At 39.9% G+C, this 14,128-nt stretch overlaps 1 protein-coding gene across 1 annotated transcript in view; it reads right to left on the reverse strand.

Moving 5' to 3' along the window:
* Positions 1-1,780: 1,780 nt before the first annotated feature.
* Positions 1,781-14,128, reverse strand: part of LOC144505304 (NACHT, LRR and PYD domains-containing protein 3-like) — a 177,439-nt gene continuing 165,091 nt past the window's right edge. Inside the window, exons 13-15 of the mRNA XM_078231414.1 lie at positions 6,297-6,383; positions 5,834-6,025; positions 1,781-2,657 (exon numbers count right to left, since the gene is read on the reverse strand). Coding sequence (XP_078087540.1) covers positions 2,570-2,657; positions 5,834-6,025; positions 6,297-6,383 — 367 coding nt within the window. The 3' untranslated portion in view covers positions 1,781-2,569. The remainder of the gene's footprint in view (positions 2,658-5,833; positions 6,026-6,296; positions 6,384-14,128) is intronic.

Here is a 14,128-nt window from a genome sequence, read left to right on the forward strand (position 1 = left end):
GCGAAACAAAAATAGATTTGAAGCTGAAGGCAAGAAAAAAAAGTAAATGAAATGTGGAACGGTTGTCCTGGTCTGTAATTCTTTAATTCGTTTCTAGTCAATAAACTTCATACTGATTTTTGGGTAGTGGAGCTGCTATTCCTTGTCGATGCATTGAATATCACTGCAATGCAATGGCGTGTTGTGGGCAGAAATTTAAGGACGCGTTGACGGCAGTGGATTAATTTCGCATGAAGAAGGCATTTCTGAATCAGCTTTGGACGCAGCAAAGCTATTTGAGGACTTTTTTAAACAAACAATATTAATTCATCTTAATGTAGCTGAGAGGAAATTGCAAGTAGCAAATGCAGTTCCGTGAATTAAAGTGTAAAGTTTACTCATTGCTTCACATCAAATTAATGTGTGTGATCATTCGCTGCGAAAACTTAGGAGCGGATGTGGAAAGTGACACAGCTCCTGATAATGCACGGAAATTAGACATGGTCCTTGGACTATGAAGCAGGTTATCCTAAAGGTACTAGTCCTTCGGAATTGAAAGAGGGTATGGGAAGATGTGTTTTGTTGTTCCATGGTTCAGGTACCGCGGTAAGTGGTGAAAGTTTTTTTTTCACAAGTCGCACACTGTTGGGCTGACATTTTTCGACGTAGGTGACATTATCGATTTTTTCATAAAAAAGGGACAGAATGAGAAGCGTAAAACAAAGCAAAGAATTTTGCTTTGCTTTTGGTACAAATCCAGTCGATGATATGAACAGACGGAAATATTGCATAATGGAACCCTCGCTCAAAACGTAACTTCTACTTAATTGACAAAATGAATGGGAAGAATCACAAGATGGTTAATATGATTTAACAGCAAGAAAATAACGTAAAAAGCTATGATACAATACTCTTATACTTCTCTTTTTAATACACAAATGCACACGAATTTAGAGGTTAACATGAATTGCAAACTGTTTCTCAATTATAATTACAAACTTTTGTCCAGGATGAATCCAGCAAGCAGTTGTTTCCCTTGCTTCCATGGAAAGTTAAGTCAAACTTGTTTCAACTATACTCAATTGTAAATGTTTTACAGTACATTAGGAATCCCAACAAAAACAATGCTTTCTTTGAAGAAACATGGATTCAAAGAAGTGGTATTGCAGACCATTGCATTGTCAAAACACATGGGATTAAGATGAACCAATTTGACTGATATAATGGAGAATTTACAAAACATAGATTGTGAGAAATTGTAACCGAGGTGGCAGGGGGCGTCACTGGATTAATATGATAGGCATTTGGAAGGCTATCCTCAGAGAAGCAGAGATAGAAGTCTCTGAAGAAAAGGGGATTGTCGAATGTAGACGATGCGATTGTAAAGAATTCTGTACAAATTGGAAGCTATTTGAGTTATTCAAGTATCAGGAGCACAACGGAAAATACACCGATCAGTTAATCTGAAACATTTTTTTGGCCAAGTGGGACTTTGGTCAAAATCGGTGAAAAGAAGAATACTCCACTAATCATACCACTAAACAGCCATAACTAATATCCAGGCTGCTACTTGTAGAGACATTTTAATATAGAAGAAATAAGACCATCTAAATAACAAATCTCCGATGAGATAGCACATTATGTTAGATGAGGGCGAGTGCTGGTGAGGGAGGGGGTGAAATTTGTTGGGCCTCTGTTCAAGGACCTGTAATTCGCAAAATTATGTCAGCACTGAAACTGGTCAATCAACGATATAATCGGTTTTCCTTTCAATGTTGTTTTAAATCATTAACAAAAAATATGGCTTTGCACTATTTTAATCTCGCTTTACAAAGACATTACATTATCCATTCTGTGTTCAGATTTCTGATATATACATCGATATCGATATTGCAACGATGTTACATATATTAAAAGATTATTTCAAATAATTATAATCCATCAGACAATGATATCGGCAGACAAATGATTAGTAACATTTGCGTTATCACAAATTAGCATTAACATTAAATTGAACAAACAGTGCCGAAATGACAAGATTCCTTGACGAATTCTATCAAACCGCTCGATTAGCTCAACTCCATTGCAGCACTTCAAAATTGTTATATCGTCCTTTCCCAATTATCTTCAGTTGTGGAAGGCGACAGGAAATGTTAAACCTAATTTACGGCTCTTGTACGTTGAGACAAAATCGGGAAATGTAACTTTGTTGCACAAGAGCACGACATTTACAGCGCTTTTTGAGAAACCTGAAACATTGGTCACGGTCTCAGCTTACTGAGCGATTGCAAAGTGCCAAATCAACAGTTGCGCCGCTGAGACTTTCACATTGATTGAACTACTTTCTAATATACAAGGTTGTGACTGGCATGGAATCAGCAATTAACTCAGCAACATTTCGCCAATTACATCTTTGGTGTCCGGGCATCTCAAGAAGATCTTGCCATGATCAGAAACAAAACAATGATAAGGAAATCGAAATACTGGCATATTAGTTTTCCAAGTTATCTGTGTATATGTAGCGATGTACAATTTTAAGGATTGGAGTCAACATGCAAAAGTTGCATCTAATAAGCCTGCCAGACTGTGTTTATTGTGTAACTAAAACTAAAGTATCCGATAAATGGAACGACTTGAGAATGAGTTGTCCTTCTGGCGAAAATTGATTGTGAATCAACCTGAAATATATCGTTGCAAAATGATTAATGAATAAATATAGAGTCCATTCTAGTGATTATTCTGAACAGTGATAATGCTGTATTTAAAATTGGTATGTTCATTCTTCTTTTAGCAGAAAAGCTCGGCAGTGAACTGATGCTACATTCCCTCGTGCATTGTCTTCGGTAACACCTTGACAAGTCACGCGGCTCTTGTCAACCAGTAACCACTGTCCTCTCATATGTTATAGATTTTTGTTTACTGTGAATTGCACATTCTTGTGAACTGGTGCTGAAGAATGCAAGGCGAGAACCTTCCACAGCACACAGCACATCTCATACCTCAACAATAATGAAGTTCATAACTAGCAAGCAGGCGTATCCACTTGTATATCATTTATTTCATAATTCCACTAATACAGAGTTACAAATTAATTAAGGAGTTGTTGATTACCTTGATTGCCTGCACCTAAACTCTTCCTGGCAGGATGATGCATTGTCTCGTCAATTTTCCTCTCATACACAAACACCAAGAGTGGAAGGGCGAAAAAACCTCAATCTCATCAATTAAGCTTTAGAATTTGCAGTTTCCCATAACATAATTTCCGGGAGAAACGGGCGTATGATCCATGCCTTATCGATGCCCTTTCTCGTATTTTCTGTCACTGCCAACTGACAAAAAGGGAGAGACCAATAGAAGCTGTCACAACTCAAAACTAAGAATAGTTCGCGTCTTATTGTCTATTGATTCCGCAGAAATTTCGTCAACAAAAATGTGAATGTCTCAGTCTCCAGAGGTCTCACAGTATAGATTTTGTCACCAAAAATAGCGGTGACACACATGTTTGTCTTTTGCTCTATTATTCCAGACAATCAAAGAAATTAGGAGATATCCCAATATGAAGGCTATGATCATAATTTTTCTGATTTCAATTTTCTAATAGTGCATCCGTCGTAACTATAGGCAACTGGTATATTTAATGCATAGAGAACCATTGAATCCCAACAGTAATGAAAGAGGTAATTCTGCCCAACGAGACTGCACCGGTGTTCTCGAACAGCACACTTCTTCGGCCCACCGTTCTGCGCTATCCTGCAAACTGACGCATGGATCATTGCCAACGCCCCTATCCTGCATATTTGTTGTCACCAAGAGGCAATTTAGCACGGTAAATCCACTTAAATTGCAAATGTTTGACCTGTGGGAGGAAGGTGGATGACTCTGAGGAAAATCACGTAGATACGGGGAGGATGAGCAAACTACACACAGGCATTCAACCACGGCCAGAATCAAACACACGTCCCTGGCGCTGTGAGGCAGCAGTGGTAACCAGTGTGGCCCTGTGCCACCCAACACGAGATTTCATAAAAGTCTCACCCGCAGTCAGTACACTAACTATGAAGCAACTACAGTTACATAAATGGTGAGTTAATATTTTAGAGATTGCAGCCTTCGTATTGGAATATCTCCTATTTTCTTTGACTGTCTGGAATAATACAGCAAAAGCCAACCATGTGTGTCACCACTATTTTTGGTTACAAAGTCTATATTGTGAGACGTCTGGAGAATGAGACATTCATATTTTTGTTGAAGAAATTTCTGCTGATTCAATAGCCAATAAGACGCTAACTATTATTAGTTTTGAGTTGTGAGAGCTTCTATTGGTCTCTCCCTTTTTGTAAGTTTGCCAGTCCTGGACAATACGAGAAAGAGTATCAATAAGGCATGGATCACACGGCCGTTTGTCCCGCAACTTTTGTTATGGGTAACTGCAAATTCCAGAGCTTAACTGATGAGGTTGAGGTTTAGTAGCCCTTCCACTCTTGTTATTTATCTCCCCACTTGCTGACGTTCCAGTCAGGTAAATATGCCATTACAACTGAACCAGAACGTTAATAGCATGATGCACATTAGCATTTCCTATTTGGAGGTAATATCTGACATTCAACTAGAAATTTCCGCTCCAAGCATTGTTCCACAGAAATGCGTACTTATCAACTAATATAAGGGAACAGTCCTGCAGTGGTATTGTAATTAGACTGGCTCCCTATATGACCAGAATAACACTATAAGAAGACAAGTTCGAGTTCCACCTTGGAAGCTTGGAAGTTCAAATTGAGACCTTACATCTGCAAATTCAAAGCTAGTCACATTCACAGGCATGATAAAACTATCATCAATTTTGTAAAAAGCCATCTGGTTTGCGACTGTCCTTAGGGAACAAAATCCGTCTTCTTTCCCGTAATGGCCTATATATGATGCAAAATCCGTATTCTCCTGAGTGCCCGCTGAAATACTCAAGGACGTCATTGCGTTCAGTAACAATAAGAAATGGGTAAAATGCTGACCTTGTAAATAAGAAAGACATTTCACGAAAATAAAACAGGTTCGAAATATTGCATTTGTCGATGCCAATGCCAATGTTTCACCAGATAGCTGGCTAATTCATGGGAGCATCATCAGCTTGCCCTCCCTAATCACCACAAGTGTATATGTTAGCACATTTGTTGGGACTGAAATGCAAGTGGTTCCGGACATAACCCAGGTTTGGAAATGGTGGACATTTGTACATTCGTTATATGATCAATTTCCTTAGATGGTTGTACCATATGTTCAGTGAGTAGTACGGTTATCTGTCTAACTGTTCATTTATGAACGTTTTGGATAGTTTTACTTCTTTGGGGACAAGCACCATTGCGTTACAGAAAATTTATTAGTGTCTCTAAAGATTTATCTCGTCAGTTTGCATTTGCGGCATTGATACAAATAAATGTTAAGCTAGGCTAACTGTATGTGAGGACAGATTGCAGGACTCTGTCTTAAGTTATGCAACACGATAGCGAGTGCAGATACCTCATGGGGTACCTCCCATGAGGGAAAGTATTAGAACAGTGAGTTTCTTGTTTTTTTTTTTGTTTCGAATAACATGAAGTGCTCTGATATTTTTCTTTATGTTTCAGAACTTCACGTTTAATTTTGTTTTTATTAATTCCAACTTATTTGGTGTGATGCTATCCCAGAACCACTGCACCTTCAAGTTTAGTCAGGCAGCATTAGCACTACGATCTTCATCCGGTAAGCAAATTCATCAGGAAGTAATGGAAATTTCTGTCGAAAAGCTGGAATGATCATGAAACAGAATATGATCGAGTTTAGAACAGCATGGAAATAACAAATAGGTAATGACAGAACGCACCTGATTTCTTTGAGAACCGCGTTATTCTGGCTGAGCCCCTGCAGTGCAGAAATACATTTGTCAGTCAGCAAGTTAGCCTGTTCGGCAATCGAACTATCGTTACTCAGGTCCAGTTTTATCAATGAACGGTTAACACGGAGAGCAGAGACCAGGTGTTGTACACTGACATCTGTAAGTTTGTTAGATTTCAACCTGTTGTGAAGACAGAAACATTTATTGGGTTTTCATCAAGGACAAACTCAGGAAAATTTTATGGTATTAATAAGTAATTGTTTTGAATTTGGAAAAATCACAGGAAAATGTACATATTGAGCGGACATTTTCTTCAGTGTCTAAATAATTGCTGTCCTAATGTAAACCAAGAACAGTTATTCTGATTTATTCATACGGCCGTCTATTATTTATTAAATCGTATTGATCAGGTACTGTATTGGGCTTCTGGAATTTAAAAAAAAATACTCACTCTAGTATCTGCGTTTTGCAAGCCTCGTTTTTCAGAGCAGCAGAGAGCATTTTCACTCCTGAATCTCCAGTTTTAGTTTCGTTCAATCTGGTCATAAATTTTTTAAAAATCAAAAATTAAGGATAAATAAATTCTTCAGTTAAATTTAACAAAGGTCTGTCATCCAGAAGTGAACATAATACTGTAACTCATGCTGATCTATTAATCCACATAACGTTCACATCTTTGGACTTGAGGAGGAAACTGAAGCACCCGCAGAAAACCCATGTATTCACGAGGAGAACGTGCAGCCTCCTCACAGAAGAATGGCCGAAATTGAACCCAAGTCCCTGGAGCTGTGAGGCAACAGAGACAAGCAGTGTACCAGGTGCCTCTCATCTTTGTGAGTATGAAGAAAATATAATTTCCTTTATCAAGAATTGAGCCATAAAGATCAAGGTGCAGGGTCTAATTGCTTCGATATGGCACTTTAACTCAGGGAATATTGTTCGTAGGGGAATTGAAAGTAATGACCCTCAGTTTGGCTCATTTTAAAAGTATGCATGTGTCCGATTTTGTGAGTAAATTGAGTTAAGATCTGGATACGAATCAAGGGCTGATAAATCAGACAGGGGATGAGATGAGCTCTGAAGATGTTTGCGAAAATTGTAAGCTGTGATCTCAGATGACAGCAGATCATTAACTCGCAGGTTAGATATTATTTTTTCCACTGTCAAAATTAACATAATACGTTACCTTGGCGCCCTCGAAATTAAGGTGCAGCTCAACTAGCATAAGGGAGTTAAATGCAGGTCACAGGGATAAACCTGAGACTTACTAGGAGTATTAGTTCAGAACAGCTGTCAATTTTGATTATTGGCATATATCAGGTACCAAGCAAATTACATAAGAAAGCAACTGATTTACATATTAGATCATGAATGACAACGTTGCCCTTCTCCTTTCAATCGATTGGGATATTGAGGGCCTCAGAACACGGCGGGTGCCTTCGAAAACCATGTTTAGCACATGTGGCATCTGTACAAAATTCTTTAATTCTGAGGCAGCGTTTCATACTCTGAAGAAACATTGCCGAACTTCAGTTAAGATCGTTGTTCACGAGATTGTACTTTTCTTGACGAAGTTACACCACGGACAACTAAACATTGTAATCATTGTTTGGCAAACGTATGGAGCAGCTGGAAATAGCTTACGTTCGAGGCAACTTCGGGGTCATGTGCAACTCTCAATCTAGCAATCAGGGCGAGGTTTCTCTGCGAGCGGTTGTGTTCTGAAGAGGTATAGTCTAGCCCTAAACAGTAATGAGTGAGATAGTGTACAGGTACGAAAGAATCGGAGTAGGGAAGATTTCAGAGAAAACAGTTAAAAATCAGTGGTTATGAACGATGGCTCTTATGGGAACGAACAACCATTTTGTGTCCGTCATCGTGAAAACATTTGATCTGCTACCTCCTGAGTACCAGGATTCATATCAACACATGTATTGCACTGAATATTATTGGAGGCAAGGCAGTGATGACAAAGTCATGCTGCACGGCATATCTTACTTAAGGAGAGAATTTATGCCGTTGTTCAAAAATCGCATTTTATGGAGCTCCCCAGGAAGATAAGAAATGAAGATTAAGGAAAAAATACACATCAGTCTCTTGATTACGTCCATTGCCAGACAAAACAGAGACTAAAATATCAATATTAATATGGCAGTGTGTCTCCAGATGAATGGTGTAGAAAGAGTGCCAAGATGTTCAGAAAATCAGAATCGGATCTCGCACAGGAGTTATGGAATGCAACTGAACATTAAATGACCCAAGCTGCGCACAGTGAAGACCACGAGTGTGAATTCTGAATGATCACATTTGCAAGCGACGCAGGACCATTATATCGAAGTCAAATAGAGGAATGCATGGAATACGTGAATGGGACTGTTGAGTAGTATTTGATTAGCAAATAGCAGATGTACACGGGGCACGATAAGAAATTGAAATACATATTTTCAATGAATTAACTGATAGACGAAAAGTGATTGTTTTTGAGGGATTAGAAGAAAAACAATTTGGGTTACTATTGACCAGAAATTCAATTGGGCTCACGACATAAACACAATGGGGACAGAGGTCAGAGTCTAGGAATACTGTGGCGGCAAACTCACCTCTTGTATCCACAAAGCCTATCCACCATCTAAAAGGCACAAGTCAGGAGTTTGATGGAATGCTCCCCACTTGCCTGGATGGGTGCAGCTTCAACAACACTCAAGAAGCGTGACACCATCCAGGACAAAGTACCCCGTTTGATACGCACCATATCTAGCAGCATTCAATCCCTACACCGACAAACCTCAGTTGCAGCAGTGTGTGCGATCTACAAGATGCGCTGCAACAATTCACCAAAGATCCTTAGACAGCACCTTTCAAATTCATGACCACTTCCATCCAGATGGACAAGGGCAGCAGATACATGGGAACACCACCACCTGCAAATTCCCCTCCAAGCCAATCACCATCCTGCCTTGGAAATATATCACCGCAGTGGCAGGGTCGAAATCCTGGAATTCCCTCCCTAACGGCATTGTGGGTCAACCTGCAGCACGTGGACTGGAGCGATTCAAAAAAGCAGCTCACCACCACCTTCCCGAGGACAACTAGGGATGCGCAATAAATGCTGGCCAGCCAGATTCGCCCATGTCCAACGAATGAGCAAAACAATAAAAATGTCTACAAATACGATTTAGGGCAATCTCTAAAATAGGTGATACACCAAAAATAAAGTAGACAATAAAGGTTCAATCTTGTGATGAGTTCGGTCGAGAGCTATGCCAATGGAAACTTGGGAGACTCGATACTTGTTTTGGAAATGCAAAATATCGTTCAGAATTGCGTCGAGAAAAAGAGGACACGACTCGAGAAATCCTGTATTACTCGGTTGGAAAAATTATATTTTTCAGAGCGAATCAGCTGTGATATCAGAAATCCTCTCGGGGACATTCACAGTGGTGATGAATAGACATGGTTCATTTCCAAATATCGATCCAAATCCTGCTATGGCAAAGTGTCTGGAAGATTAAGATTTCCCTCGATGTGCCCAAGAAAGCTCATTTCACCAATATATTATTTTTAAAGCGAAAAAAAAAGAGTGTAAAAAATAATTGGGGCTGGGAGTTGATACAAGCGAACTGGATAATAAGGCTATGAGGGAACATTCTGTTAACAAGTGAGTTGTATCATAAGGCTTCGATTGAAGTATAATGGAGCTGGTTAAAAAAATCAAAGTAAGAAATTGGAGGTGCAGTGAATTCAATATGGAAGGCCGTCATTCAGCATGGTTAAAATAGAAATACAACTTTGCACAATTCCTGATATTCGGACGGGGAAGAAAAGTGATTGTGGCACAGGACATGTTTCAACTGCAGGTTATCGAGGTTGTAAAGCACTATCCTTGAGGAACTTGTAAAAATCATTTAGATAGATACATGGGTCCGATGGGTCTCGAGGGATATGGGCCAAATGCGGGCAATTGTGAGTAGATTAGGATTCTTTTTTAAAGGGCGGCATGGACAAGTTGGGCCGAAGGGCCTGTTTCCATGCTGTAAACCTCTCTGACTCTCTAACTGTAGTCGGTATTCACTTAATGATGGTGCGGCAAAAAATATCCTAAATCAGCAAAAAAAGATCAGCCAATAATAAATTCAAGGAAACCAACCTCAAAAGGAATAACCTTAGAAAGGAGGTGAACCTAAAAAATACAGCAAAAGTAAGAACAGTAAGTGCTTATATTTGGGAAAAGCATAGCTCCAAAAGCATGGTGATGTAAGACCAAAATAGAATGCACAATGGGGTATTTTCATTTTGATTTACAAGGTAAGATGAAACATAGTATCTGTAGAGGCAGAGTGCGAACAGATAAGGGGGGGTGGGGGGCGGAACAGCAGAGAGGAATGTTGCGCTGAAATTATTTTCTTTCCCTTCACAGAACACGTACAGCATTCAGTCTGGCTTACTTCCGGTGTGATTTAAAAAGCTCTGAACTTTGAGGCCACCGGCCTTCTTACAATTTTCCCCGAAAACAAAGTATTTGGAAGAAGCAGAAATATTTATTTTCACGAATGTTGTTAATACAGTTGCAAGGATTTAACGGCCTCTCAGTGCAACTACGTTTTTCCGTGACACATGTCAGATATTACTCAGTGGAGAACACAGTTCTAGTTCCACAACTTTCGGTTGATTAATTAATGATCTGCCTTCTATCGTAAGGACATTAATGGGGACGTACATTGATTATTGCGGCACGTTCTGACACTGAATCTGTCAAATATTCAGGCACAGTGCACAATTGGCAAATAAGAGTCAGATCACACAGCTGGCAGGTATTTAAATTCTCCTGCAAGGGAGAATCTACCCATGAAACTTTCTGACATTGTCAGTTCAGAATAACCCACTAACAACATTCTGGCCGTTGCCATTGATCAGGAACGGAACTGGACGAGCCAGATAAATGAGCGGCGGAAAATAGCAGATGACAGTTTAGGAATCATGTAGTAAAAACTCACTTCCTAACTCCAGAGATTCCTTCCACTGCCTACAAGTATAATTCAGGAAAGCGATAGAAGACAGGATCAGAATAGATTCAAGAGTACTTAAACAAGTTATGCAAATTGAGCGGCACGGTGCCACAATGGCAAGCAATGCTGCCTCACAGGGACACTGGTTCAATTCCGGCCTCGGTTTACTGTCTGTGTGGAGTTTGCATGATCTCCCAGAGTCTGCATAGGTTTCCTCTGGGTGCTCTTGCTTCCTCTCACAGTTCAAAGATGTGCGGATTAGGTAGATTGGCATTGCTAAAGTACCCCTTTTTGTCAAGGTGACTGGCAGGGTAAATACGTAGGGTTAAGGTTAGGGCCTGGGTGAGATTTTTCTGGGTGTACGTTCGATGGACCCAAAGGTGTCTTTCTGCATTTAGGTTCTGTGATTTTGTCATCAAGGAATAACGCACCCGCTTATTGGTAACTTGTCCACCAATATTACGCCCTGTACAAACGATGCAAAGTAGTAGCAATGTCTGCCATCAACAAGAAGCACGATAGCAACTCAACAGTACTCCTTCGAGAACAAATTCAGAAAGAACAATCGTTAACATCCCGAACCAGACCAACAGACACATGTGAAATCATTTCCTGGAATTATGCTCCGCACCTGCCACTCTCCCGAGTTCGAAAAGCATTGCCATTCCTTGACAGTGGTTTAAATAAAATCGTGGAAGTCCCTCACCAACAGAACTGTGGCTGTGTCTACAGGATCTGCATGGCAATGTTCAAGAAAGCAGGTGACTACCACTTTGTGGCAAGCATTAATGATGGGTAATAAATGCTTGCCTATCCAGAGTAGTCGACATTATGGGGAAGAAATAAACAGATCTGTAGTTGGAGCAGTTGCAGCACGTGAAAGATAATCAGTATGGATTTATATAATCTGTATGCTGTTTGAATGAGTTACTTGTATTATGTCGTGAAAGAACTTCAGGAATCCCATAGACTAACGGGCACTTGCAACCACTGTGCATATGGCCGAGCAACTTCATTTTCTGGCCAATGTTAACGGCCAAAATACTTATAGCTTCGGATTCAGCGAAGACAATTGCAGTCAATTTCACTTTGTCAGCGTTCTTCAGACAATGTACCGCCTCCATACTAGAATCGTCCCATGAGCATTTCAACAAACTCATCTTGAATCAGCTGCTATTGCTTTCCTTGGATATGGTGAAAAATGAGTGCAGATATTGTAAAGTGGAAATGTAATGGCAGCTTTTGATATAGTAAATCCGGAGACAGTGTTCCGATGAGTTGATTCTTAAGGGTCAAGTGTGCACAAATTATTGTTTTTTTTCTATGGGAATGTGAAGTAGAAGATCGGTCTCCGACAAGGAAAAATTATGACCTATAACAAACTTCTTCCCTGTCAAGGGTCGATGACTCAGTCAAAAGGAATTAAACAGTGAGGTAGAGATAAAACAAGACACTGTAGACTACTGAGCCTAATGTCCGTTCTGGGGAAGACGCAAGTTTTTGCTATCAAGGATTCATAACTTGGCATTTGAAAGGCAGTTATATAATCTGACGAAGTCAACATGCAGTTACAAAACGGAAATCATGTTTGACAAATTTATTGGATTTCTTTGAGGATGCAACCAGTAGAGTTGACCGAGGAGAACCAATGGATGTGATTAATTTAGACTTCCAGAAGGTTTTCGACAAGGCCTCACACAACAGACTGGCATGTAAACTTAAAGCATATACGATTGCAGGTAATGTCTTGAGATGGATAGAAAGCCCGTTAGTAGATAGGATGGAAAGATTTGGCATAAATGGCTAATTTCCTGTTTGATAGACAGTGACTAGTGGGGTTCCACAGGGATCTGTGCTAGACCCCAACTATTCACATTATATATTCATGATTTGGAAGAGGGAACTGAATGTATTGTCTCCAAATCTGCAAATGATACGAAGTGGGGTGGGAGGGTGAGTTGAGAGGAGGATGCCGAGATGCTTCACAGTGATTTGGACAAGCTGAGTGTGTTGGCATGCGCATGGCAGCTGCAGTATAATGTGGATAAATGTGAGGTTATCCACTTTGGTAACAATAATCGGATTACAGATTATTACTTGAATGAATGTAGATTGAGAGAGGTGGATACTCAACGAGATAATGGAGTCCGTGTGCATCATTCACTGAAAGTATGCACGCAGGTACAGCAAGCACTAAAGCCGATTTGACAATAGGGATATTTATATTCTGCTGCAATCGTATAGGACATTGGTGAGGTCATGTCTGGAGTATTGAACACAGTAAGAGTTTTAACAACGCCAGGTTAAAGCCCAACGGGTTTATTTTGCAGCAAATGCCATTAGCTTTCGGAGCGCTGCTCCTTCGTCAGATGGAGTGGATATCTGCTCTCAAACAGGGCATACAGAGACACAGGATTTTGTGTCTCTGTATGTCCTGTTTAAGAGCAGATATCCACTCCATCTGACGAAGGAGTAGCGCTCGGAAAGCTAATGGCATTTGCTGCCAAATAAAACTGTTGGACTTTAACCTGGTGTTGTTAAAACTCTTACTGTGTTTATCCCAGTCCACCGCCGGCATCTCCACATCTGGAGTATTGAATGCAGCTTTTGTGTCCTTATCGGAGAACTATATAGGGAGTACAATGAAGATATACAAAGCTATTTTTTGGAATGGCAGGTATGTCTTATGACGAGAGACTCAATCGGTTAGTGTCATATTCACTGGAGTTTCGAAGAGTGAGAGGGAATCTCAAATAAACTTACAAAATTCTAACAGGTTGAGACTTGATAGATTCAGAAAGATGTATCCAATGCTTGGGGAGTCCAGAACTAAGGGGCATAGTTTGAAGATAAGCGGCAAACCTTTAAAAATTGAGATGAGGAGAAATTTCTTCACCCAGAGGGTAGTGAAACTGTGGAATTCATTACCACAGGATACAGTTGAGGCCAAAAAGTTGTCTGATTTCGGGAAGAAATTAGATATCGCTGTAGGGGCTAAAGGGATCAAGGGATACGTGAGAAAGGGGGATCAGGATATTGAATTCGATTATCAGCCATGATCAAAATGAATGATTGAACATGCATGAAGAGCCGAATACCCGATTCCTGTTTCCAGTTTACATGTTTTTAATAAGCATTTTATTGAAATAAACGTCGCTAGGAATAGGTAACGACAGATATAAGCAACTTATTTGATTGAATTTAAGAGCTGACGTGGAAAATATGGAACAAATAATCTCCTTCGGAGCTTGATGAATTTGTGATTGCGATTTTGGAT

This window comes from Mustelus asterias, chromosome 16 (assembly GCF_964213995.1).
Source record: "Mustelus asterias chromosome 16, sMusAst1.hap1.1, whole genome shotgun sequence".
In the NCBI taxonomy this organism is placed as follows: Eukaryota; Metazoa; Chordata; class Chondrichthyes; order Carcharhiniformes; family Triakidae; genus Mustelus; species Mustelus asterias.